Source organism: Melanerpes formicivorus, unplaced genomic scaffold (assembly GCF_026170545.1).
Source record: "Melanerpes formicivorus ecotype bairdi unplaced genomic scaffold, bMelFor1.0.p_v2 SCAF_62, whole genome shotgun sequence".
NCBI lineage: Eukaryota > Metazoa > Chordata > Aves > Piciformes > Picidae > Melanerpes > Melanerpes formicivorus.
In genome coordinates this window covers 3,522,077-3,547,691 of record NW_027142414.1, presented here as the reverse complement: position 1 = coordinate 3,547,691, position 25,615 = coordinate 3,522,077, and the positions used below count along the sequence as shown (strand labels likewise).

The 25,615-nt window shown below is 40.3% G+C and overlaps 1 protein-coding gene across 16 annotated transcripts in view; it reads left to right on the top strand.

Annotated features, from left to right (window-relative positions):
* Window positions 1–25,615, top strand: part of NUMB (NUMB endocytic adaptor protein) — a 98,992-nt gene that overhangs the window by 63,536 nt on the left and 9,841 nt on the right. For 10 of the 16 annotated variants that reach the window (XM_068162182.1, XM_068162193.1, XM_068162188.1 and 7 more), the window contains exons 3-6: window positions 11,862–11,936; window positions 17,197–17,274; window positions 23,025–23,099; window positions 24,965–25,105. In XM_068162182.1, the coding sequence (XP_068018283.1) occupies window positions 11,862–11,936; window positions 17,197–17,274; window positions 23,025–23,099; window positions 24,965–25,105 (369 nt within the window). The remainder of the gene's footprint in view (window positions 1–11,861; window positions 11,937–17,196; window positions 17,275–23,024; window positions 23,100–24,964; window positions 25,106–25,615) is intronic. The other 6 variants (XM_068162197.1, XM_068162191.1, XM_068162196.1 and 3 more) reach the window with 2 other exon arrangements.

Here is a 25,615-nt window from a genome sequence, read left to right as displayed (position 1 = left end):
TTACGTGTGTGTATTTTACAGATGCATGTAAAACTAAAATCTCCCTCTTGAATTCCAAGAACTCATTCCAGGTTATCAGAATGTTATGAAGAGGTTTTGTGCCACCACTTCTCCACCCTCTGTATTTAAGAAGCAGTATTATTTTAATATTTAAAAATAATATTTGCTGTTATTTTTGAACTCATATTTACTATTAATACCTAATAAATAATGGAAATACAGTGTGATATCTAAGGTGTCTTGTTGCATATGCTCCCTTTTGTAATCAAAAGCTTTCTTCCTCAAAGCACACTAATACTTGCTCAACAATAGATTGTAAGCAGGTGGCAACTTATGGAAAGCTGATGGAGTAAATACCTATGCACAAGGGAAACAGCTATGGTTCTGACACCTAAGGACCTTTTCTTATTTTTTTAAAATCTGTAATTTACTTGAAGTAATTGAGCAGTTAAACAGGTGATGTTGCTAGGGGGAAGTCTTGAAACTAGCTATTTCTGTAAAGCTGTGACTATATGCAGATAAACAATAAATTTGAGGTAACTTTCACACTAGGTTCATGCCCAACTTTACCCTACTGTATAGTTGGTTATGTGTACTTATACCTAAGAGTATGTAACGTTTCTGCTTTGTTATGGTTGCTTGTTTATGTGTCTTTGTTTCATGTTAGCTTAATGGTAGAAGGAGGGAACTGTATCCCAGTACTAAACAGAGATGGTGTTTTGCCAGTGATTTGAAAGTGAGTAATTGCTCTGTGGAAGCTGAAGCTTAGATTAAGGTTTAGCACTGCCTAGGAGAGAGCAGAGCTGTTAGCTTGAGAATATATATATATTTTTTTTAAAGTAATTTTAGCCATTGCTCAGCTTGAAAAGCAAAATGTTCAATTGCTAGATATTTTAATTTTACTCAAACTCTTCCAATCCATTACAGACCACAAAGGGTGTTGAACCACTTCTTGCTGTGTAGACTCTGACCTTTTTTTAACTCGCAGTCAGGACTTGCACTTATAATGACAAATGCTTCCTGTATTTAAATGAAGCATTCATCTATTCTGGGCACATGTATCCAAAGTCAGAAAAGGTTTTGGGCTATTCTGTGCTGAAGAGGCATAGAAATGGATGAGTCTTTGCATCCTGTCGTCATAATGGGACTTATTTCCCCGTATTTGCCTGCTTTGTATTGGAATTCATTGAAGTAATTTAATTTGTTCTTTGGAAAAAATGGTCTGAAGCAAATGCACATTTGGATGTGGGGCTGAAGCAAATGCACATTTGGATGTGGGGCTGAAGCAAATGCACATTTGGACGTGTTTCTTGGTACGGTCAGGAATGGTAGATTAATAATATTCAAAGAATTTGCAGTTAGATGAAAACTTGTAATCAGAACAATGTGACAGTAAGAGCCTACTTGATTAGAATGTTACTTCCAAAATACTGTGCCTTGAGATGGGGAGTAGTGGAAATTTTTGTTCGAGCTAGGATGCAAGTGGGTGTTGACTAGTGTTTAATAGATAGAGGCAGGAAATATGCCATTGTGAGGGAACGAGATAAACCAGATGTAGAGTCATCAGTTTAGTGGGTGGTACTATATTTTGCTCACAAAAAGAATAGAACTTTGTGCTATTGAAGGAGAGTATCCTGTCATGCTGTTTTTAGGTATTATTCAGAAATTCATAGATTCCAGGAAAAAATATTCTGTCTCCTATGTCCTTAAATATCTGATGGGGGTGACCTTTCTTCCTGATGCTCCTCAATGGAGCAAAATAAGGAGAGATATTTAGGGGAAAATGGATAATGAATAGGAATGCATTCAAATCTGAAACATGGTGAAAGTATCTTCATTGTCTTAAAGTTTCTAAATGAGAATTCTAGACTGGTCCATTGCCTGTAGTACAGCAGCTCAACCCCAGTTTCATGTTTTTGGGTGAGTGTCTGTGAAGGTGTGTGTTAGTCTATCCTTCTTCGTTCTGGTCTGCCTCGCTCAGTGTCTGAAAATCATCAGCTGTAGTTCTTCAGAGCTCAAAGCATAGCTGAGTGACTTTTGCAGGGATAATGGAGATTTTACCTGAGATTTTTACCTGTATAGCTGCTGAAGACCTGAGAATTGTTAACAAATGTTTCCACAGCTGGTTTAGTGTTTTTCCATATCAAAGTAAAATACATGAAACTAATGTAGTAGCAGCTCTGTTGAGGGCTTTATTTCTTCTAGTGGTTGCTATTTTACTTTGTAAAGACTAACTGCTTTTTTTGAGAGGAGGCTAGTGCAAATGCAGAGTGAGGAATGTTTGCTTTCAGTTTGTCGTGTAAATGAGAAAGATCATGAAAGTCTGATGGGTGACAGATACATCAGTTGGTTTGTTTTTCGACTTCTTGCCTTTGGGCATTGATAGTTTGCCCAGAATTGGGATATCTGTAGAATGCTAGCAGAGATTTATCCTTTTAAAGATACTACAGAACATATGGAACCAATTTGAAAGTCATGTTGCAAACAGAATTTCGTTCTGTGTCCAGACTTTGTTCTGTTAGTGTTGGACAGAGACTCTGGTAGCTGCTCATTCATTGTGCTTTGAGGATGCTGTACTGCAAACAGATTTATTGTTACCCACAGTCTTCTACCCTGGCAATTCCTGTGCTACGTCCACAACCAATCCTTACTGTTAATTAAAGTCTGTAAGTGTACTATTGGATTTTGAGCAAACCTAATGATTCTATGGATCATCTTAATTTTGATAGAGAAGGTGCTCTGTGAAAGGTACTGGCACAGTTCCTGTAACATTGCTGCTTCAAAATTTGGGGAAGTGGATTTGAGGCACAGTTGGGTCTCTCCAACCCTGTTCTCATAAATTTTGAGGTGGTGATACTCCTGGGCACATAGTGTTACTTTCAGGCAATAACACTCTTGTTAATTTTGTTTAACAGTCTGTGTTTCTTCCACTGGTTGGAGTGGCTGTGTGGCCTGGAACCAACTACTTGATTTTATTTTCTCAGTAATTTTAATGTGTGTAGGATGTATTTGCAGATAGCTCCTCACTGTGTTGGAAATCTAACCATGCTTGAGGTAGTAATCTGACACATTCACATCAGGGCTTCAGAATGGCTACTGAATCTCCTGCTGTGCTCTCCTGTGTTAGCTTCTCTGAATCTGCTAAAGTTGCACTGAAAGAAGAGCCAGGGTGCTGAAGTGCGTGACTGAATCTTGTTTTTTTTCGTGCTCCACTGCAGAGACAGGTGCCTGTCTGTCAGCAAAGGTATGAAGAGGATGCTAAACTTGTTTAGACAAGCGTGACCTCTTGAATCTTCTGTTCCGTTTGGAACATAGTGGTATTGCTCTCCTAACTTTTGTGGTGTGGAGGCATGATAGATGCACTCAGCGTTGCCCTGGTAAGTGTGGCACTGCTACAGTGGCTGGAGAATCTGTGAAGTGTATTTTCAGGGCTGAATTGTCTTCCACTGTCCTAACAAACCAAAGAGTAGCTACTGAGTTTCAGTGGTGGATCTTTCCCTCTGAGACAAGAACTGTGCCAGACACATGTAATGTACAGTGGACTTAAACAGAGCCATTGTATTTAAAGCTATTGAGGAGCAGCTTACTCTGACAGTCATTACAGCCATGCTTATCAGTGCTAGAATTATTGTTACGTAATCTCTGTTCGTCATAATTGCAAGAGATGAAGTTCATCGACACAAGCATTTTCAAACTTGCTTTCTTGCTCCAGACACTACTTCACTGAGAACATGCAGCTGTTCTGTGTTTTAATGACTGAAAAATGTGACACTAGGGCTTCTTTTGTCTGAAATGCCTTTTCAAATGTCCCTCTGGGTAAGTAGTTTCTACTCATACAAATGCATTTTGCAGTAACTGGCCTGTGAAATTTGTATCAGAAATATCAGGTCATTTCCCTCTGCTTAGCAGAACTAAGCAAACCAAATGTTTGCAGCTTCTTGGTGCTTCTAACCAACTGGACATATTAAACAGAGTATTAACAGGTGATTCCTACCTGGGATTCTAGAAGATGCAATAGTCACATCTATCTTGGATTAATTTCATTATTTTGTTCTGTCACATTCATGTTTTTGTTGGTCTTTTGATCTTAATGTGTCTAAGGCTACTGTTGCCTGTAGCCTGCAAGTTTACTTGCATTTTTTGTTCCATTTATTCCAACTAGAGGATTAAGCATATCAGTGGAAAAAAAAAAGTAGCAAACCACATCTGTATTTTTGAATTTACAGTCTGGGATTGACTCTGAGTTAGGTGAATATTGGCTTCTCTGTTAGTGTTGAGAAACAAAAATTGCATGGATACAGTTGTACATTCACACAGAAGAATTCACTTCTGAGAGAAAATACTCTTCAGCTGTATCTGAGGGAGATGGATAACCCTTGCTTTGGTGGGGGATATTTGGTGGATGCTGTATTTCTCTGTGTTCAAGCAGAGACAGAAGAAAAAGAAACAACCTGTGCTGACCCCTGTGGACTATCCTCAGTGGGACCTCTGAGTGTTGCTTCTCATCCCTGGGCTCCCTGTGGCTTGGCAGCCTGTTACATCATTAGGCCGTACGTGGCTCTGCTGAAGCCACTATTGGTAGGAAATAGCCCTTTCTGTCACTTTGCTGTGTGCTCTCCCACTGCTCATAGCTGCCCAGTTCTCCTCTTTTGGAATTTGACTTCATTGCTTAGTGAGAAATTTACAAATCTCATCTATTAATAAATATTTTCTTACTTTTAATCAGTTTATAAATAGTTTGCATGCAGTTCTATTCCTCTGATCAGAAAGACTGGTGCTCAGCTCTGGCTTTTATGTCTAAAATAAACTTCTAATTTGAAATAACAGGAGAAGAGTTTACCAGCATCTTAGTGCTGAAGTGCCTTTAAGTTAGGCATGTGATATTTTTGACTGCAAAAGCTTAAGATGCTTGAATAGTCTTTGGAAACTATGTTAAGTATTTTTAAGAAGTTAATGTGACAAATCTGATGATTTCTGAAATGCTGCACAGCCTTACACATTAAACACTACAAATCCCTACCTCTTAAGGCATGAACTGATGTTAGCAATGAACAATAACCATTCCTACCCAATGCACAGCCAGCAGCAAGCTAAGGTACATTTTTTTTTGTTTAATCCTGCAGTGTTTAAGATCACAGGGGGGGAAAAAAGGCATGAAGACAGCTGATTATAAAAGCATGGTGATTGTAACAGAAGGTGTGAGACTTGCCTGCAATACATTCCCATGCATTTTTTCACAGTTAAAAGGAATGTAATGCAATCCCTAATCTTTAAACTTTTCACACTTGTGTCAAACCCTTAGTTTTGTTTGAGTAGATTTGCAAACGAGGAGCTTTAAACGAACCTCTTTACTCAGTTTTGACTTGTCTTTGTCCAAGGTTGTATTGCTAAATTGTTTAATAAACTTGAAATGGTTTTAAAGATGTGGCTAGTAGTGTTTAGAGCCATTAAAATGGTTTGGATATCCTTGCAGAAATATTTAATCTAAATGTGTTTTAGGTGTTAGAAATGGAAGCCTTCATTGTGTGTTCTTGAGTGGTTTGTTTTTTAATATCCAGGGAAATGTTGGGTTTAAGCCTCACCAAGGGAAATTTAGGAAAGGTGTTAACCACAACTTCTCAGCCAAACAACCTTGCCTTCCTAGCAGTGAGGCCTGTAAGCAACAGAGCAGAAGGTCTGCCCTATCGATCTCCACTTACAGAAATGTCAATACTTCAAGGCTGACTTCTCTGACGTAGATGTGGAAGTAGATCCTGCCTTGAGGCAAGTGCTGTCCTACATAACCTGCTGAGCTCCTCTTCTGTCTTGTTTTAGGCATTTGTGAGAATGTGAAGAACACAGGATTTGTGTGTCCTGTCTTGAGCTTTGCTATTCATCTTCAATAGTCATAACTGGAAGTGTTTGTTTTTCCCCTCACAGTCTTGCTTCTGTGCCCATCAATAAATACGATACGAGAACCAGTAAGTGAAATGCATAGTGTGGATCTTAGATTGGTGTGATGTGAAGAGACAGAACTGGTATAGCTGCTGCTTTGGTTTCAGTTAGCTTATTTTGACTGTTACAGAGGTTGATGAACAGGGAAGCAGAAGAACTTGGACCCTAAGGACATGTAACATCCTAACTAACCTCTAGCTCTGACCAAGCAGAATTAAGGTTAGTTTGTTTGTTTGACGCTTAATCATGGAGTTTCCATTGCCACTGCTTCTTCAGCTCTGTCTCAGCAAACATCTTTTTCCAACAGTTAAAGCTTAAAAGCAGAAGTACTGTTGTGTGAGAGAAGAGAAATAAAGTATTGAGCATTGGAATGTAAATCTTAAAGGAGTCAGTGGAAAAGTAGCTCAGCTTTAAGACTTATCTAGGCTTTCTGGATTTAAGCTTATGTCTAGTTGCAGGACAGCATTTCACTGTGAAACTGTGGAGTTCAGGCTTTAATTCTTGAGCAATACCAATTCCAGAAGCATGTCTACAGATTCATATGCCAAGTCTGTCAGTCTTAGTGTTACAAATAATACACCGGTTGTAAAGAGAATACTGCTTAGGGGAAGAAAGAGGAATGTGCTGCTGCTAGGAAAAATACCAAGGAAATGGTGGTGTGCTCCCCTCTATGGAGGCTAGCCTCTCTAGTATGGGACACCTTGACCAAGGCTCACAGTAAGCTCATTCTGTGACCATCTAGTTTCAAATGTAGTCTGAAGAACCTAATCTGTTATTGCAAATAAAACAGCACACGTGGATATCTGCTGATACAGAGGGAACTCAGTGATTTGAGTAGCTCTGCCTGCTTGGAGGAGAGACTTTAATGGCATATTACTGGGCTTGAACCAATAAAACTGACTCGAGTGAGTTGTGCAGGGTGTAGGAGTTCTGGTGAGGGGTCTTTCTTCTTGCTAGTTGAACTTTTGAAAACTGAAGTCAGCCAAGTATTTGTGAAAGAAATGAAAATGGAAAGAAGATCACGGCAGTATTTCTTGTGCTAGGACATGGATGGTAGATCTGTTTTGTTTCTGACCTGGTAAGTCAGCCCTCGTGTTTTTTTCCTTAGGAGCAATTTCATTACTGTAGATTTAGGGGAAGGCAGTAGGACAGCTTCACCAAAAACATGTGATAAGGTAACCCAAGTTGTTCATTTTCAGATGAAATGAAAACAAAACACACAAAAATGCTTCACATATTGAAAAATAATAAAGTTTCTCCAGTGCTTTTCAGGTTCTAAGGAAAACTGTGTGCCAGTTTAATTGTTGTGATGTTGATTGCTTTCTGTTTGCTTTGAAATTGACGCTGAGCACCACTGTCTGTGAAAGAGAAAATAAAGCCCAGAGGTGAGGTGGGAGAGGTTGGTTTTTTTTTAATTACTTGCTCCACCACCATCTTGTCCTTTGTATTTGGAAAATGCTAATATAAGCAGTATTTAGATGGAAAAATGTTAGTGTTCAGGAGTTCTTCAACAGCCTCTGAAAGTGTTTTACCTCGATTAGAGCTTTTATTTTATGTTACTTTGCATGTGGACTCTGCCCACAGGGATTTTAGCTTTATGTGAAAGCATTGGTGCTTAATTCCTGGTATAACAATCACATCTCTTACAGAACATCTTATATCTGAGAATTGCTGATGTTATGACTATCATTCATTGGTTGCTATGGAAATTAAGTAGGACTGCATTCAATATTAATACTGCATTCTTACTATGTGCACTTCCTGATGGAAGAGTGCTAGCTTTCTGCAGGAAAGTCATCCTTGTGACAAGGAGTGCTATTCATGTCCAGTGTACCCTCTTTTTACTGTTCTGCAAAGGCACCAGGCACCCTGGTTTGGCTTATGCAGTTCATACTGGCTTTATGCAGCCGGTAATTGTGTCCCAGTCCTTGAGTGTGTTTCTGGTGTTGTGCCATGATGGATTTGCTTGAGGTTTTACTTATATAGGACAAGTTGCTGCTCAGGCATTTCACAGGATGTTTCTTCTCCTTCAGTTTGAAAGGGAATTTCCTTTCAAAGATCATGAAAGGCTGTGCATAGAAATGTGGGATTTGTGTATCTGCTTTTTAACGTGGTTTCCATACAGTCTCTTTCCTGTGGCAGGACAACAGAGTTTGGTGATGGCTTATTTTTAAGCCCTGAATTCTGGTGTTTTAACTTTCATTTCAGGCTGAAAGGTGCATACAGTCCATGTCCTAATCTAACTAGCAGCTGTATTTTCTCTCTATTAAGTTTTGCAATGTCATTCATAAAGTGCTGTTGCACTAGTAAGTTCAGCTAATACTACAAGCTTGAGGTTAGGTAGTGACAGAATTTAATACTTCTGCTTAAAATGTAAGGGTACTAGTCTGTTGTAGGTCTCAGTCTGTAGCAGAGCTGTTTGCCAAGTATCTTGGAAAAATATTCATGCCTTTGATTACTACCCATTAGAAGTCAGATAACTATTCTAAATGCAGTGTTGGTAGGGGACCTCTTGTTTGAGGGACACTTGGCTAGCAAAAATAGAAGAGGACCACAGTGTTCTGATTACACAATTGAAAGCTGTTTTTGCAAGGAAGATGATGAAATATATGTTAATACCTGTAAGGAGTTAACACACTGCCACCTCACTGCAGGGGAAAAAACACCCGCAAAACAAACAAACAAAGCAAGAAACACCCCAAAAAATAACAGGAGGAATTTTGAAACTGCCTCTAAAATGTCCGAGGCCACTGATCCTGATAGTGGTGAACTTCTGGCTTCTGCAGAAATGATGCAGCGGGAAGAACAAGTTATTTTTGATGAAGGGCTTAAAGTGTGAAGTGTAAGTGCAAACAAAGCACCTTTTGTCCTCTATATCATAAAGAGGTATTGTGTGGCAGTGTAATTTCTTTTATAATTCAGAATTGATTGAGGTCTGTGGATTGTACCCTTTTGGTGTGGGTAGATGGCACTTGATATGTGCAATAATGTCCCCATTCACTGGAGTGGAAGCAGTATTGAGAACTGCAGCTAAACTTGCTGTCTCTAGCAGCAGTGGCATGACTGATTGCTGAACATTGGAGCATAGGACTTGAATAGAGGTTTGGCAACACAGGGGAAAATGGCTTTTTTGGAGTGTGACATGAAGCAATATTTACCCTGCTCTGTTTCTCCCTTTTCCAAGCAAAAGGCAGGTTGCCAAGTACACGGACTGAATGGTTTGGATCTTCAGTTGGAAACATTTTGCCCACACTGGGGTAAATGAGATCTGCAGATAGCTCAGGAGATCTGAAAGCTGTCCTTTATTTGAAAGATACTTTATTTAATGGTCATTCAAACTAAGGGACATATACCATGCATAGAACTTTCCCCCTGTCCTCTGCAAGCCTCAGCCATGTTCCTGTCTGTAGCCATCCCTTTTTAAAGAGAAATTGACAAACTTCCTGGAGTTACTTAACTTGAAAATTTCCCATGACAAATATGCCAAACCACGTTATTTCCACATCTGTGGAACTTCCAGAGGAGTCATAGCAGAAGCAGAGATCCATCTACAAGAGCTGTAGATATAAATATGTCCTTCCAGACACACAGTAACTGCATCGTTAGCCCTTACAATCTGTGTATATTCAGGACTGAAATTGTCTGGCTCTTGTGTTCCAGAGAAACGCAGATCTTGCGCAAGCGTTCAGCAAGCTCCGCTGAGGAGCGCAGTTGCTGTTTTGGCAGCTCCAGCAATCAATTCTAAGGCCTCAGCCTCACAGAGCTCCTTTTGAAAAAGCTCTAAAGTGTCAGATCTCTTTTATTTACCTTGTAACTTCTGTGCAATTTGTTTTTCGAGTTGTTTTCCAGCTGTGAGGGCTGGTTCAAATGGAATTCTTGCAGGGTTGCTCCATCCAGATTCGCTCTGTTCTGAAAATGCCACATAGTGAGCATTAATGTTAAAGCTTCCTGTCACTTCACATCTTTAAAATCTTTCAGCAGTTTAATGATGCATGGGGTGATACGGGGAGTTCCTCTTTTAGAGCATCTTGCCTTGCATTAAAACCCCCTCTACTTCCATTTTTCTCTTAAGTCTCTAAAGCAGTCTGATTTGATCCATTCAGTTGATTGTCTTTGTAGTATCATAGTATCAGTCAGGGTTGGAAAGGACCACAAGGATCATCTAGTTCCAACCCCCCTGCCATGGGCAGGGACATCCCACACTAAATCAGGCTGGCCAGAGCCTCGTCCAGCCTGCTCTTAAACACCTCCAGGGACAGGGCCTCAACCACCTCCCTGGACAACCCATTCCAGGGCTTCACCACCCTCATGGTGAAGAACTTCCTCCTCACATCCAGCCTGAATCTCCCCACCTCCAGCTTCATTCCATTCCCCCTAGTCCTATCACTACCTGATATGCTGAGAAGTCCTTCCCCAGCCTTCTTGTCGGCCCCCTTCAGATACTGGAAGGCCACAATTAGGTCACCTGGGAGCCTTCTCTTCTCCAGAACAGCCCCAACTCATTCAGTCTCTCCTCATGGGAGAGGTGCTCCAGCCCTCTGATCATCCTTGTGGCCCTTCTCTGGACACGTTGTTATGAAGTACTTCAATATGGTGCTGAAGAGGGAAATCTTTTTTGCCTGTCTAGTTAAGTATGGTATCCTAATTAAAGAAACACAGCTTGGGAGATTTCAAAGAACTCCTGACAGAGTAATCTATGGAGTGGGACTTCTCAATAGATTATTGAACCTAGGTCTACCATTGCATTAAGTTTTGATATTTTAAACCCATTTCTTCACTCTCTAGCTAGTCTAAAATAGAAATGCTGAATTGCATGCAATTCTTAAAACACCATTAAAACTGGAATAAGCTTCTTTGACTTATAGCTCTGATTGCAACACTTCAGAAAGCTTTTTATTTAATAGTTTCTATGGTTTTCTTCAAGAGTTGATTTGAATAACAATCTGAATGTTTCTGACAGAACACTTCTTTACCCTGTCAAAAAGAGCTATGATTGGAAAGGTAGGGAGAAAACTGGTAAACTCAGAGCTGCCTTTTTTCCACCACAAGAATGCAAATGGAAACTATCCACAGTACTCCGAGCCCTGCACTCTGCTGTATTCATGGAAATTGCTTTCTTTACAGGCTACTATTATTCTGGGTTATTAATTTTAAAGCTTTGATTCTTGTAGTTTCTGTTCACTGTTGTTTTGCTGTTTTGTTGTGTTTGGGTTTCCGTTTGCTTGGGATGTTTGCCTGTGTGGGGGCTGGTTGTTATTTTCGTTGTGTAGTTTTGTATTTTAAAGTAGTGTGTGATGATATACAGAAAGCTGGCCCTTTAAAACACTTCTTGTGAGAATGATGAATGTTTCAGTGTCTAGATAAGAGCCTGGTGTTGTAATGAAGATGAACAACTTTGATTTGCAATTTTTAAAAGGAAAAGGAAAAAAAGAGGATGTTTTCTGTTTGCAACATTGAAATTTCTTGTCTTTGGATATGAGCATGCAAATATATTTGGTTATCTTGCTATGTAATAGAATTTTTGATACTAAACACATTTATAATTACTCAAAAATAATGTATTTACAGTCATCTCTATATTGACTTCAAGTTTTCATGCTATGCTGGTATAAAAACAAGTGACTAAAACTCATGCTGAATAAGCAGGAAAATAAAGTTCTACTTTTTACTTCCCCACCTCCCCACCCAACCCCTAATAAGGAAAATCTGACTTTCCTTCAAGATTTCTACATGTTTTATGCTTTTGTGTAGGTGCTGGTGCTCCACCTTCCAAATAGAGATTTCAAAAGAAGGCTAGCAGAGTGCTCTTAATGTCTCTCATCTCATCTGTGCTGAAACGAATTCGGATATGGGATTTTTTGAACCCAGGGACTTCAAGGAGCTGCTACTAAGCTTTTTCTCCCCTCTTTCTCCTCTCTCTCCTGCAGTACTTGGGACATGTTGAAGTGGATGAATCCAGAGGAATGCATATCTGTGAAGATGCTGTGAAGAGACTGAAATCTGTATGTATATTTGTTTCATGAAAAAGTTGGCTTGGGGGCTGTGAGCGTCACTGGAAAAGGTCCGTTCGGCAGCAGTGCCACAGCTAAAGACTGAACTTTTGACCCATGTTAGGAGAACAGTTGGCCAGTTTGAGAGCGCTGCTGTGGTTAGGGGGACATGCTAATCTGATGATGAGAGGGAGAGTTACAACTGTTCTTTCTACTTGCCGAAACTATTTGCAGAACAAATGTGTGAAACTCCTCTCTGACCTTTCAGACTAAGTTGGTACCCACGTAGGACTTCAACCATTGTTGTTTAACAGTTCTTTTTCCCCCTCTCTCTCTCTTCCTCTCCCTCTCTCTCCCTCTGTTGCCTGCCACTTTAATAGTGACTTAATTCACTGCTATTATGCAGACTATTACTTGATTTAGGCTGCTTTTTTCTAATGCACTGCAACATTGTAGTCATGCATGAAATAATCTGGCTTGCATCTGCTCAAAGTGGCCTGAAGGCTGCCTAATTCTGGTATGTCATGAAGTGGGCTGCTCTTAGTTTGGCTTCTGTGAATATTCGCGCCTGGAAATGGCACTCGTTCAAAGCTCTTTGTATCTCTGTGGCTCATTTGGAGAGGACTTGTCATCTCTTTCCTGCAGTAGCAATATCACAAAATCCTGTGGAAACAGCAAACTCCACAAAATGCAGTGATCAAGGAACTGAGGCTGAAATGGCATTGAGGAGAACAGCAGAAAGGGCATTAAAAATTGAAGTTTGAAAAGAGATAAAGAACTGTAAATTTTTTTTATCACTTCACCTATGTGTCTTAGCCCTATACATTCTTCAGTGATGACTTCAGGGGAAGAAACTCATGTATCCTTGCAGCTCAACAAAGGTACTGAGAGTCCATCAAATACATCTGCTGCACCTTTGATAACTTATCTGCTGCTGGACATAACTTTTTTTCCCCAGTAAATGTGTGCGCTCAAATGACTTCCATCTAAACCTGTTCATCACTTCTTCCTACAACACAACAACAGCAGATTATAGGTTATCTTTTCTGCCTTCTGTTGTGCTGTAAAGTTTCTGAATTGGTTCAGTGCTCTGGTTAAAATCAAGTAATTTAATTCTTTCCTGTCTCAGCTAATGTATAACAACCTGTTAAAGCTGCATACCATCTGTTCCCATTCAGTCCAGCAGTGGTGATTGACTTTCATTAAAAAGGGCCACACAAAATATAAATGAATTTCTTTATTCTGTGGGCTGAGTTTAGGTAGCCAAAAGTGCAAGTACAGACCACATTATGAATTGCACCTGGTTTTTATCCCGGTTTGTTCTGTCAGAATACTCTCTGTTAGCACACCAAATAGCAGCTCAGTGTCTACTTCATGTGACTTTCTCATTCTCTTCCCTGGGGAGCAATGCTGTGAAGCAGTTCTTCTCTTGGGTTTTTTTATAAACTTTAAGCCTACAAGCCAGTTAAGCGTAGCTAATCTTGTCAGTAACGAGAGAGAGTAAAAGCATAGCACCCAGGTTCTTCTGGAATCCAGATAATTCCAGCACTGTGATTCTTGATCACCTGAATTATTGATTCAGATGTCAGACTTGGAGATCCAGCTTCTACAGTACATTCTCTGGAAGTAAAGAATTCCATTTCCCTGTTCTGTGCTATGTCACTACTCCAAACCATGGGCGGCACCAATTTTCCCATCTTAAGTTCTCTGTTTTTCTTCATATAATTTTGTTTTCTTCTGCTCTTTGAAGTTTTTGTCTCTCTGTGAATTGGACACAAGAGTGTCTCTCTTACAGTTGCTATTTTCATTGTCTCCTTTGTCAGTGCTGGAAGTTGAGAAGCAGAGGTGAAATACTCATTGGGCCCCAAGAGGAAGATTCAAGTTACTAACACTACTTTGTGTGCTTTCGTTGCTAGACTCCATCAGATGCAAAGTTCTTTTGAAGCTGCTCAATGCAGTTCAGCTCCTGTGCCCCACCTCACCATGAAGGTTTTAAACCAGGGGCATTTATTTAGGAGTCTGCTATTTCTGAAAGCTCCTTTCTGTACAATATCCTCTCTCAATTAGCAAAAAAACCAAACCACTGGATAGTGTTTCAGCACCCAAGGAATGCAGTAAGAAACTAGTTTGGTCTTTTGGTAGTCTCTTGCTTCCACAGTACTTGGTTATTTTGATGGGCTTTCTCTTGATCTTGAAAGAAGTGGCAGTGCTCCAACTGAAAGAGTAGCTCAAGGGAACTTGGACTTCACTTTTCATGTGGTTCAACTACATCAAAATATATGTGGCCTATTTTTATCTTCATTATTTTCTCTGCAGGCTTTATAAATCCAGTCAATAAAAATTAGAATTGCTGAAATACCTTATCTTATAGCTTTGAAAAATGAAGTACTGTCTTTATTTATTTTAATAGATGTGCAGTTTGTTTGGTATTTGGTTTTTTTTCCTTTTTAAGTCTTGTTCTCCAACCATTTGCAATTTATTTGGGGAACTGAATGTATTATTTTTCTTAATTTTAGGGTTGGCTAATGGATTTTAAAACCTTTTAATAGTTTTCATCAAGAAGAATATAGAACAGTGTTAATTTTGGGTCTAGGAATAGCTTCATTTCTGCTTTGGTTTTTGAAAGGGAAAAAAAAGATGCAAACAAATCTTTCTGTCTCTGTGTTATAGAAAATTACCTTCCAGGGAGGGGTTTGGTTTTCATTTTTATTACCTGCGCATTTAATATGATGTCACTATTCTTTGAGCATGCATCTCTTAGAGCTTGAAACCAGATGCTGATGAACATTTTATTTAGGTGCTGTTAAACTGACAACTGAGTAGAAGACGACCTCATCCATACTGTATTCTATTGTTACAATTTTATAGCTCTGGAACTGCACACCAACGATAGTGTAATGTGCAGTTCGTAGTGTTTCGAATGACAACACACTTGGGTTGTGTGCCCATTTTCTGTCTGAGGAAATGGCACTGCAGTCTCAGAAGCCCATGTACTCACCTATCAGTCTGTTACTAACATGGGTTTGTATTACCAGGGGAGCTTGCATTTTTCCCTTAGTAGGATGTTACCAATGCAGGTTACATTTTTCCCTTAGATGGGATATATTGCTGTGTACATGAAAAACGTTATATATACATTTCATGTATCAGTAGGATCCTTGTGTTTGGACACTAAGTTCTAAATAGTGTCTTCAGAACCACTTAACAGAGTTTAAAATATTCAGTGCAAACTGGAAAACTCCTTTGTAAGGGTCCTCTAAGTGTATTTGACTCAGGTGTGGGGACATCATATAATGACAAAAGTATACTCTCGTGTCATGTTTTGATTTGAAATCAACATTAGCGTGTAGAATTGGTTTCTAACTTGCCACTTTTTGTTTTAAATGATGCATTTATTTTAATATATGTTCTTGTTTTAGCAGGTAAAGAGACATAGTTTAATATTTTAAAACATGCATTAGTTTTCTCTAAACCACATTAACTTAGTGTTCTTTAAAACCCATTTTGCATGACGCCTTTTCCATTAACCTTGTCCAGTTTATTAAGAAAAATAATATCATTTAACAAACATTTTGCTGGGAGCAAAATTAACCATCACCTAAAAATGAAGTAGCTTCTGGTGAATCTCTTTAGCTTTTGCTATCTTTAAAAAGCTGTTATTTCATGTAATGCAATAGTCATTGCTCAACTTGGCAGCAGCATCCAACCCCTTCTCATTATGTACACAACACTGTGATTAATCCATTAGTTCCCCTCCTAGTGTTCAGCATATCCTGTCCAAATACATAACCCGCTCCTGCCTCTAAAAATTGTTAAGCTTTTCAGCTGGCTGAACTTAGAGATGTTCTTTATACAGCGTCTGAGGCTGGCACAAATGTTACAGATACCAGATACTTGGTACAAACCTCTGTGGAAGGTTCTCGGGCAAAAAGGCACAGAGCAACTGGAAGTCAGGAAATGCAGAGTCAAGACTGACACTCCCTTCTTAACTTTGTGTTTCCTGGCTTTTGTTGGCTCACGTCAGAACCATAGCTTTGTTTCAAATATAATCTTGTTTATCAATCAATTTTTGAGACCCTGCCTCATGGTATTTGTAGTAATGTTTTTAATACACTATCATTATCAGCAATCAACAGGTTGGAATTGCACAGTGTTAATTTGGGGTCAGGAGACATCACAGAGACTCCCTCAGCCTCATCTGCAGTTCTCTACCTCCTCCCCATTACTGCTATGCCGTAGCTTTCGTACCAGTGAACCAGTTTGGAAAGACAGCAAAAGCAGTGATCTGCTCTGAGCCAGCTTCCCTCAAAGGGCAGAGGAGCAGTGTGTGGCTGTGCTCGCAGCACACTAGTCCAGGAGAAGAGTTCTCCCAGGAGACTGGTGCAGATCTTGCAGGTTTCTTTTCACAGGCTGGTAAGAAAGCCAGAGAACTAAACTGCATACAAATGGTGCTTAAGATGATGTGCTGCCTTTTTCTTAATGGGATTGGGCAATCGGTATAATCACTTCCAGGCTGAAGAAATTCAGCAAGTTGTAGTTCAGCTTTTGGCATCTTTGCAGTTGCCTCTCTGTCCCTGTCTGAGCTGAGTTTAAAGGGATCTTGTTCAGCCTATCAGTTCAGAGTTGTAGAATTTTTACCTAGTATTTGTCTAAATATTGTATAAAGCCCTGGAAGGCTTTGGAGAGAGTGAAAAGGAAAGGATCCCATTTGTGTTTTAGTTGTACCTCAATACAAGATTGAATTCCTCAGTCTTCAGAGAAGATGGCGTAAGACGTGAAGCGTGAGAGTAGCATATACGCCAAAGCAACAAGTCAACAAACAGTGCAGTGTTTAACCCTGCTTTACACCATGCTTCTCCAGCTTACAAAGCCTTTGCTTTGGGAAAGAGTGATTAATTCACAGCAAACTTGACTGTGCTTCTGGAGTCAGAACTTTGCGTCTCACAAGAGCCCGTACAGTATTTTAATTGTTTAACCACCACGTCTGCTGCCAAGTTTGGTTTATAACCTAACTAAAAGGGACTAAACAAGGGAGAGTAAATACAAAGTAACCACTTTGCATGAAATTGGGGCTGAGGTTCTCTTCTTTCCACCAATTTCAGGGCAGTAGCTTATTAGAATTGTGTGTGTGCCCTTTGATCTGCATTTTCGTGGGGTTATTTTCACATTTGCCTGTCGCACCTTCTCATGGATAACTCTAAACCCCCCTTCCTTTCCCTCCGAACCCTATTCTTGTGTGTGCTTGTTGGTTTGAAACCCTGGGACATTTTAGCTACCTACAGTAATAGCGCTCGACTTGTCCCCCCTGTTCCTCCAGGAAAGGAAGTTCTTCAAAGGCTTCTTTGGAAAAGTAAGTTTAATACCTCGTTTGTGCTTGCACTATAAGGAGTTACATCCCTGGTATAGCACTGCCATAAAATGTTGAGAGTCCCATAATCCATTTCACAGTATTTACATCTAAAACAGACTTGGAAATACATTGATCAAACAAGGAATATGGTTTAAAAGGCAACTCCAAACAGAAACTTAAATCCATATGGACTTTATTGGAAATCCAGTGTTCTGAATTGATCCAGTCTTCCTGAAAGAAATGCCAGTTTACCTTTTTAAACCCTTAAACTTGTGCCAGTCTACATCACCTGGGCAAATATCTGTAGAGCCCCTGGGGTCTGTGCCTTGTTAGTGCTTCATGATCAGCTGCCTGACTCCATGACTTGACCCCTAGATGTTAGCATGGGGAGAAAGCAGTGTGCCTACACATACCATCTCTTAAACCTTTCTTTTTTTAAGCACAGTCCTAACTCAAATGTCTATGAAGATGAGACCAGGCATTTACCAACTGTTTTTGTCATTGCAACTGTATAACTTGTTTCTATTACTGCTCTTGTTTTCATGAGGACGGTGTCTTAGATGTGAAGGGAAGCAACTCTTTGTCCTCATTAAAAATGTGCTGTACTGAAATCTGGGTGGGTTTGTTCCTGCTGTCTGCATCTTCACAAGGCAGTGTGTGTAGACCTCTGAAAGAGCTCCCTTGCTTTGACCTTTCATCTGTTCCCTACCTCTGCATTTAAGATTCTTCCAAAACGTTTTAATTTAGTTTTTGTATGGAGTTAATCTAAGATGCACCTTCTGAAGTATCTCATTGTGAAGTGAATCTTGGTTTCATTAGGAACGGATGGATTCATAACTTCCACACCTACTGAAATCTTGTGGAGCAGATTATTCTCTGATGATGGATTTTGTTCTGGCTTTTCTTGGGGAGTAAGTAAGGTTTTTGCAGCTGTTGAGATAGTGACACAGGGACACCTGTTTCCCCAATTCAGGTTTCTTCCTATAGTTTCATAGTTTCATTCAGGGTTGGAAGGGACCACAAGGATCATCTAGTTCCAACCCCCCTGCCATGGGCAGGGACACCCCACACTAGATCAGGCTGGCCAGAGCCTCATCCAGCCTGCACTTAAACACCCCCAGGGACGGGGCCTCAACCACCTCCCTGGACAACACATTCCAGGGTTTCACCACTCTCATGGTGAAGAACCTCCTCCTCACATCCAGCCTGAATCTCCCCGCCTCCAGCTTCATTCCATGATGAATGATCTGGGAAAGTACACTTCTGAAGTGTAGTGATGGTGAAGTAAGAGGCCCCTTTTTTTAAGGCTGAAATACCATGGTGGGAGATCTGTCAGATACAGCAGATCATTTCTGTGCACAAATATAATTGAAGGGCTGGAATTCAGAAAGATTGGAGTCAAAACATGCTGTTTGCTTTACAACTGAAAATGATAGATACCAGTAACAATTTGCTCAAAACAAATGAGGGGGAAAAAGAGCAACAACAACAAAAAACCCAAACAAAAAGCAACAAACACCTCAACCCAATCAGATATGTTAGCTTTTTTTCCTACTTGTTGGTGTTAATTCGTGTTAGGGTACATAAGAAAGCAGAGCTGGTAAAGGACAGATCTTTGTATATCTCTTGATTAAAACAAGTCAAAGATAATCTATTAAATATGCTGGCTACCCAGTTAAAGCCTCGCTGCATTTTTATCAAGTCTGGTACTTCACCACAGCCTTGTAGGTTTCCTTTGTCTTTTATTTATAATATTTTGCCAAAGAGGGACCTACTTCTACTTGAGCCTGTGAAGTTTCACTAATTAGCACTGAAACCATTTAATCCATAGTGTTTAGATATCCCTGCAGCATCAGTATGGAAGTGGCTGTGTTACAACTGTGACCTACAATGGTAGCCCAAATCTAGGGGGAAAACTGCAGAAAACACAGCTGCTCTCTTATTAATAATTGAGAAATACTAATAACTCTAGTATCTTCTGGCTCTCTCACTTAGGATTTCTCCACAGAAGCCTTGCATTGGGATTAATGTAATATCCCAAGCTGCAGAGCTGCTTAAAAACGCTCTAGCAGCTTCCAAAAAGTCAGTCTCGGCAGGTTTGCTGCCTTCCCTGACCATATTTTTCTCCCCTTAAAAGGTAAATCTGACAGATTTGTGCCTGGAAATGTTCAAGTCTTTAGTATTGAGAGTACTTTCTTTTCAGCTTTAAATAACAATGAGGTATCTGTTGATAGCTCCAGGTTAGGCTTCTGCAGTTTTATTTTGTGTACCTTATGCCACGTAACAGAATCAACTGCCTGTTTAGGCAGCTCTTAGTATTTTAAAGCTAAAGCTTTTCTGCTGTTACGAATAGCAGCACAGACTCAGTGATCTTGTCCATGTTTTGCTTCCACTGAGTGCGTGCATTTCTCATTGCTCAGTGTTCTAGTCTGCAGTGAAACATTTTCCTTATGTACACTTCAGACTCCAGATACATTTTACAGCTGTTTGTAAGTCCCAGGGTAGAAGAAAGTAGACTAGAAACAACTTGCAAGCATTTAAAAATGCAGTATTGGGCAACTCCTAATTCTGCTCTGGCATCCTTAAAACCTTATTTTACGCCTTAGAGCATAGCTGCTACTTATCTCCATGTTCTTATCGCTTCTAACAGCTAAGTTGTCATGACCCACACTGTTGATTAGAAAATGTACATTTTGGTTGCTAATCTCTAGGATATTGCCAGCTTGTTGAAGAGGTTTCCCTCCTGCCCAAATCACAGTGGTCCTGATTTATCTTTGGGCCATCTCTGTTAGGATGGATGCCCCACCCACCCATCTGCAGACCTCTGAGGACTCTGAAACGCTTCCAGATAACAAATCTTGTGTTGGAGCAGATCGTTGACCTCCTGCTTAGCAGTGAGGTTTCTATCAGGGCTGACTCAGCACTGACAGATCAGACTCCCAGGAGTCAGTGCCACATGTGGCTCTCCTCCAGCAGTGCTATCATGCAGAAGCTACTGATACGAATGTCTAGACGAGTCCCTTGATAGCAACACTTAAGGCCACACTCTTCCAGTGGATATTGGCCGTTTGCTTTTAAATACTTTTTGTTCAGTGTCACCTACACTCTTCAGTGTTTGACACAAGCTGTGATCCTGCATCGGCATTCACTTCCATGCAGTATCTTGCATCTGGTCTGATCTTTGTCTGGTGTGTGCCAGGAGTGCAAATACTCATATCTACTCAGCAATTACCATAGACTTGGCAATGTTCCACTCATAATGGAGTAGTACTTTGATTTTTACATCCAGTATAAACTGATTTGGAGAAGTACACTCCTTTACACATCACTCGTAGGCACAGATAAGCTGAGGATTCAGTCGATGGGTAAATCATGTGTTGCCCAACAACATTAGCTCTGAGTTTGGGACACGGACTGTAAGGACTAATGCCTCCTAAGTGCTGCATCTGCCACACGTTTAGGAGAAGGAGTTGGGAGTTAAAAATATGTTCTGGTTTTGTGTAGCAGCCCCATGTTGTGTTATCTTGCATGAGGAACCTGATGTTTCTGGTGGGAGATGAGGACTTACCCCTTTAGCCTTTTCATTTTATTCTGAGAAGCATGAAGTTCCATGTCTTAGCTACTTCTAAATCCTCACTTGAAGAGAGCAGGTGAGGAGTAGCTCTTCTGAAGATCAGTACTGCATTATGAAGTACCCAGCTCAGTTAATACAAACTTCAGGAATGGTTCACTCTTTGTGTTTTATTGTCTTCTGGGGAAAGACCTGTATCTCTGCTTCTAATGAGGGTAATCTAAACCAAACATTTACCTGCAGACATCTTCTTTTGACTGTTCATATTTGCTTGAAACAAAGATTTTAAGACTATTAACAGCTTATAGGAAACTTGCACTCCTTTTAAAGTGGTTCAAGGAGGCAGACCTCTACAAACCATTTGGTTAGGGGATTAATGGGGACTTGCAGGCTGTGGAAGCTAGCTGAGCATTGAAAACAAAGACTGTATGTTGTGAGTATTGACATTTACAGCCTCCTAAGACCAAAAATGAGAAGCTGTTTATAAATGCTGCAATATTTTGTAACACGTATGATGATAAATTCCAGTACACCTTGCTTTGTGAATTTTACTCTTTCCATTAGACATTCCAGAGTCTGACAGTTTAAACCTTTGGGCTATCCAGCAGGCTGGATGGGCATTAAAAAAATTTGCTTCTGCAAGCACTTCTCTGTAGCTTGCTTTCATGCTGTGCTTACTTTCTCTCTCTTCTTTTAATCACTCTTCCATACAAGTCAATGCCGTTCCCTGTTCTCACCAAGCTTTTTGAAAACGCTCGGGGTGTCATTGCTGCTTCTGAATTTGGGACAGATAGTTCCTCTTCAAAAGCAAAAGTTCTGCCAGGCCCATTTTCATCACATGTGCTGCATTCTCTGAGGATGAAACCCATGTGATAAAAACAGGAGAATTTTCAGTCCAAGATATTTCATCCTTCCGGCGTTAAAATGGGAGTTGCAGACTTGGAACATGTGGTAGCTTATGCCAGAATGTCTCTTTGTTCCACTGCTTGCTCTATGAGTATAAATTATATGCATCTGCAGTGAACTATTAAAAATAATTAAAAATTAATTGCAATTCCTGCATCAAGCCACTAGCTGATACCCCCTCTTCTTCTTCTTGTTTTCTTCACTCCCAGCAGTGGTCTGCGGTGGGTGCCGTTAGCAGCCACCAACTATGTAAACCCAGTGCTTCAAAAAAAAATGTTAGCTGGCTTAAAATGTGGGGCTTGAGAATTACAGCAACAGATTTAAGAGGGGAAAAAAAAGAGATTGTTTTTGTAGTAGTTGCTCTCTGTAACCAGTGAAATTATGTTGGCATCTTGTATCTATTTTCTGTTCAATTAATTAGTTTCAAAAGGATATTATGTCAAGTGTTTATACTGTTTTCTGTCACTTTCCCTTGAAAAGTAAACAGTCTAGAAAGAATCTGCAGTTAAATGGCTTCCTAAGCCTTCCTGTGTTTCCTACTTCTCCTTAGCCTCAGCTTGTGTCAGCTGAAAGTTCCCACAGTCAGATCTTGAATAAAAGCCAAGTGGTCTCTGTGTCGGCCTGCCACTCACCATGACTTTGTCAAGATACACACCAAATGGTTAAGAGATCAGATTTTTCTACCTCTCTTCTAAGATGTAGCTCTTAATGAGTTAGTGAAACATGTTTGGACGGTCGATCTCAGCATTAAGCTCATAAAACAGTAACTGATGATGATTTTTGGGTGCTTTTAACACTGGTTTAAGGTGATGCCATGATTCTGCCACACGACTATTGGGGCAAAGGGTAGGGCTGGTGGAAATAATCAGGTAAGAATTTTCCTATGTTTAAGCTTGTGCTAAAGAAGCTACCTGTGGTGTAACTCCTTATGAATTAGTGTCTTCTGACTCTTTAGTGGAACTCTTCACTCACCTGGTCAGTCTTGAACTCTTTGCTGTCAGTGGATGTACACCTTATTTTTGCCTCCACCTGCTCCGTGCCCTCTCCCCATCCCCACGACGTGCTGTTTCTGAAATACTGGCTTTGGCTTGGTTCTCTGAATGTTTTGCAACTTGGATTGAGTATCTGGCTTTGGGCACCCTACTGACCATGGACTTCATCTACACTTAATGTTTGGTTCTTGGAAAGGGGAAGTGGGTGGCACCCTGATGCTGTTGGCATAAACCTGTGTTTTCTTTCTTTCTTTTTCTTTTTTTATTTATTTATTGGAAAGTCTGGGAGGAAAGCCGTTAAAGCAGTCCTGTGGGTCTCGGCGGATGGACTCAGAGTGGTAGATGAGAAAACAAAGGTTAGATTTCCCTGGACTAAGTTTTAAATCTCTCTGCTGTTAACTTTTAAGTGAACACCAGTCTCTGTGTTAATGCCAATGTTGATATTTGAAATGTACTGAAGGCTTTAAATGTAGTAATGACTTCAATCATTTCTTGCTTTGGAAACGTACCGCTACACACTGATTTATTTTCTCCCCTGGTTAATTCCACACTGCTCACAACACACATTTTTATGAAGTGCAGCAACTAGCACAAGCTTGGAATGCTGCTTCTTGCATTTTCTGGAAGAACCACTTTTTCATTGTAAGTTCTGTTGTTGCTGCACTTGAAGAGTCCCTTGACTTCATTCTGCACCACTGCAGAAGGCTGCAAGTGTAATACGAGAGCAAGCTCATGTTAATTAATGTAATTTTTAGTGCATCCAACTCTGGATGCACTAAATGATATCAACATTACATCAACATTTGAATGAACAAGAGCTGTCTTCCAAAAATGCAATGAGAGAGTAAATGAAATGGAGGGCTTATGCCTTCAGTCTCAAGCCTCAATAATAACTATAAAATTTGGTAGCTCTTAATCCTGACATCTAAGCTGCTGATATGAAGTGGAAGGCTGCTGTATTCATGGTATCCTTCTAGCTGGTTTTACAGTTGTTTAGTTGTGAAACAGTGTGGTATTGACTACCATGGTGCTCGTGTGCAAGTAACAGCAAACATTCTTGGTTTTATCTATATGTAGGCAATTAGAAATAAGAACTTTAGGCTTGCTTCTGTAAGTGTATTGTGGCATGGCAATTGGAGCAGCCTTTACTCTCATTAATCTGGAATTAACTGGGTTTATATTCATGTTGCTTAACCTTTCCTTTGTCAATCTAAAAGATGATTTCTGCAAGCCAACACTGAGAAGCAGGTAGAGAGAATTCCTCTCCCTGTGCAGTACGGCTGCCTGTCAGATACCTGCTCTTTGGCTAGACCTCTCCAGGGCTGCAGTTGGGCTGTGCTTCATCAGCACTAAAGTTACTGTCTCTTGAGAATTCAGTTTGTGACACAGACATGCTGATGTAGGTGAATTCAGCTTGCTGATTGCCTCATTTAAGAATACTGCTACTACATGTATTATTTTTAGAAATGTGACTGCATCTGTCTAATCTTTTAAAATTGAATTTTAGTAAGCTGTGCAGGCCTTGGAGGTAATTAAAAGTACAGGATTTAGAGAATATACTGTTGCCTCCTGGTGGCTGAATACATTAGCACAGGTGCCAGGTACTAACCACCACCCTAAAGCAAACGTCGGGGAAGAAAGTACTGAAAGCACACATTGTCATGCAGATGGCATAGTTCTTAAACGATACAGTCTCCTTTGTAGAAACCTTCTCCCATCAATCTATGGCGACAAATCAGGAGTGTTGGATACTACCAGTGCTGCTGGTGGCTCTTCCATCGCATCCCTGATTAACTAATTGGTGTATCAGCTTCTGGGTTTTGTGCAGCAGTTGCTTGCACGCTTGCAGACCTCCCCCATAAGTTTCAGTGTTGTGTTTTAACCACAGTAAAGATTTTAATTTTTTGATTGCAAGACTGTGGGAGCTGCTGGGGGGGAGGGGAAGTGATTGGGACTGTTGAAGTCCCTAAATTCTAAAGCTGTGCCTTGGCACACTTCTACAACAGATGGGCGGTGGGAAAATGTCATCTTTGTTTCATACTGGCCATAGATTCTGGATGGAGAGTTCCTGGACAGACAGTTACAGCCACGTCAGGTTATCCGCTTTTTAGTGTAACTCGCCTTCTTGGCAGATAACATTGAAAGTGACTTGTTCAAGTGTTTCTCCCTATTTCCTCACATTTCTTTTACTGGGGGGTGTGTGGATTTTTTTCCCCTCTAGGATCTTATAGTTGATCAGACAATAGAGAAGGTTTCTTTCTGCGCACCAGATAGGAACTTCGACCGGGCATTCTCCTACATCTGCCGAGATGGCACAACGAGACGCTGGATATGTCACTGCTTTATGGCCGTAAAGGACACGGTAAGTTTAATGCGGTGCATCTCCAACTCTTCCAGCTTCTGGCTGAAACTTACGATCAAAAAAATGAACTATCTAGAATATTGACATATATGTTTTGACTTCAGCTAAAATAGCCCTTCATCCTTGAGAATTATTTTAGTTCTAATTCTTTACATCTGAATTATTTGCTATCCCTCTGTGCTGTCATCTCGTGGAGAGAAAGAGTGCCCAGCATGTATATGGAAGGAATGCAGTCAGCCTCAGATATCTCTAGCAGAAGGGAACTACTCTCCTAAAAATAGACAGAAGATATTCTCATCTGAAAATGTATACCAAAAACCAAAATGGCAATGACAGTTTTTTCCAGCATAAAATCATAGTGAGTAAATACAGCCTGGGTATGAATGCAGCCTCTTGTATGAGAATGGTATCTTGAATGGAAAGTCATCTGCATGGTAAGGGATGGACCTAAACAGAATTAAATTAGCCTCCTGTTTGCTTCAAAGTGATAGACGTTTTCCCATTGGAAGG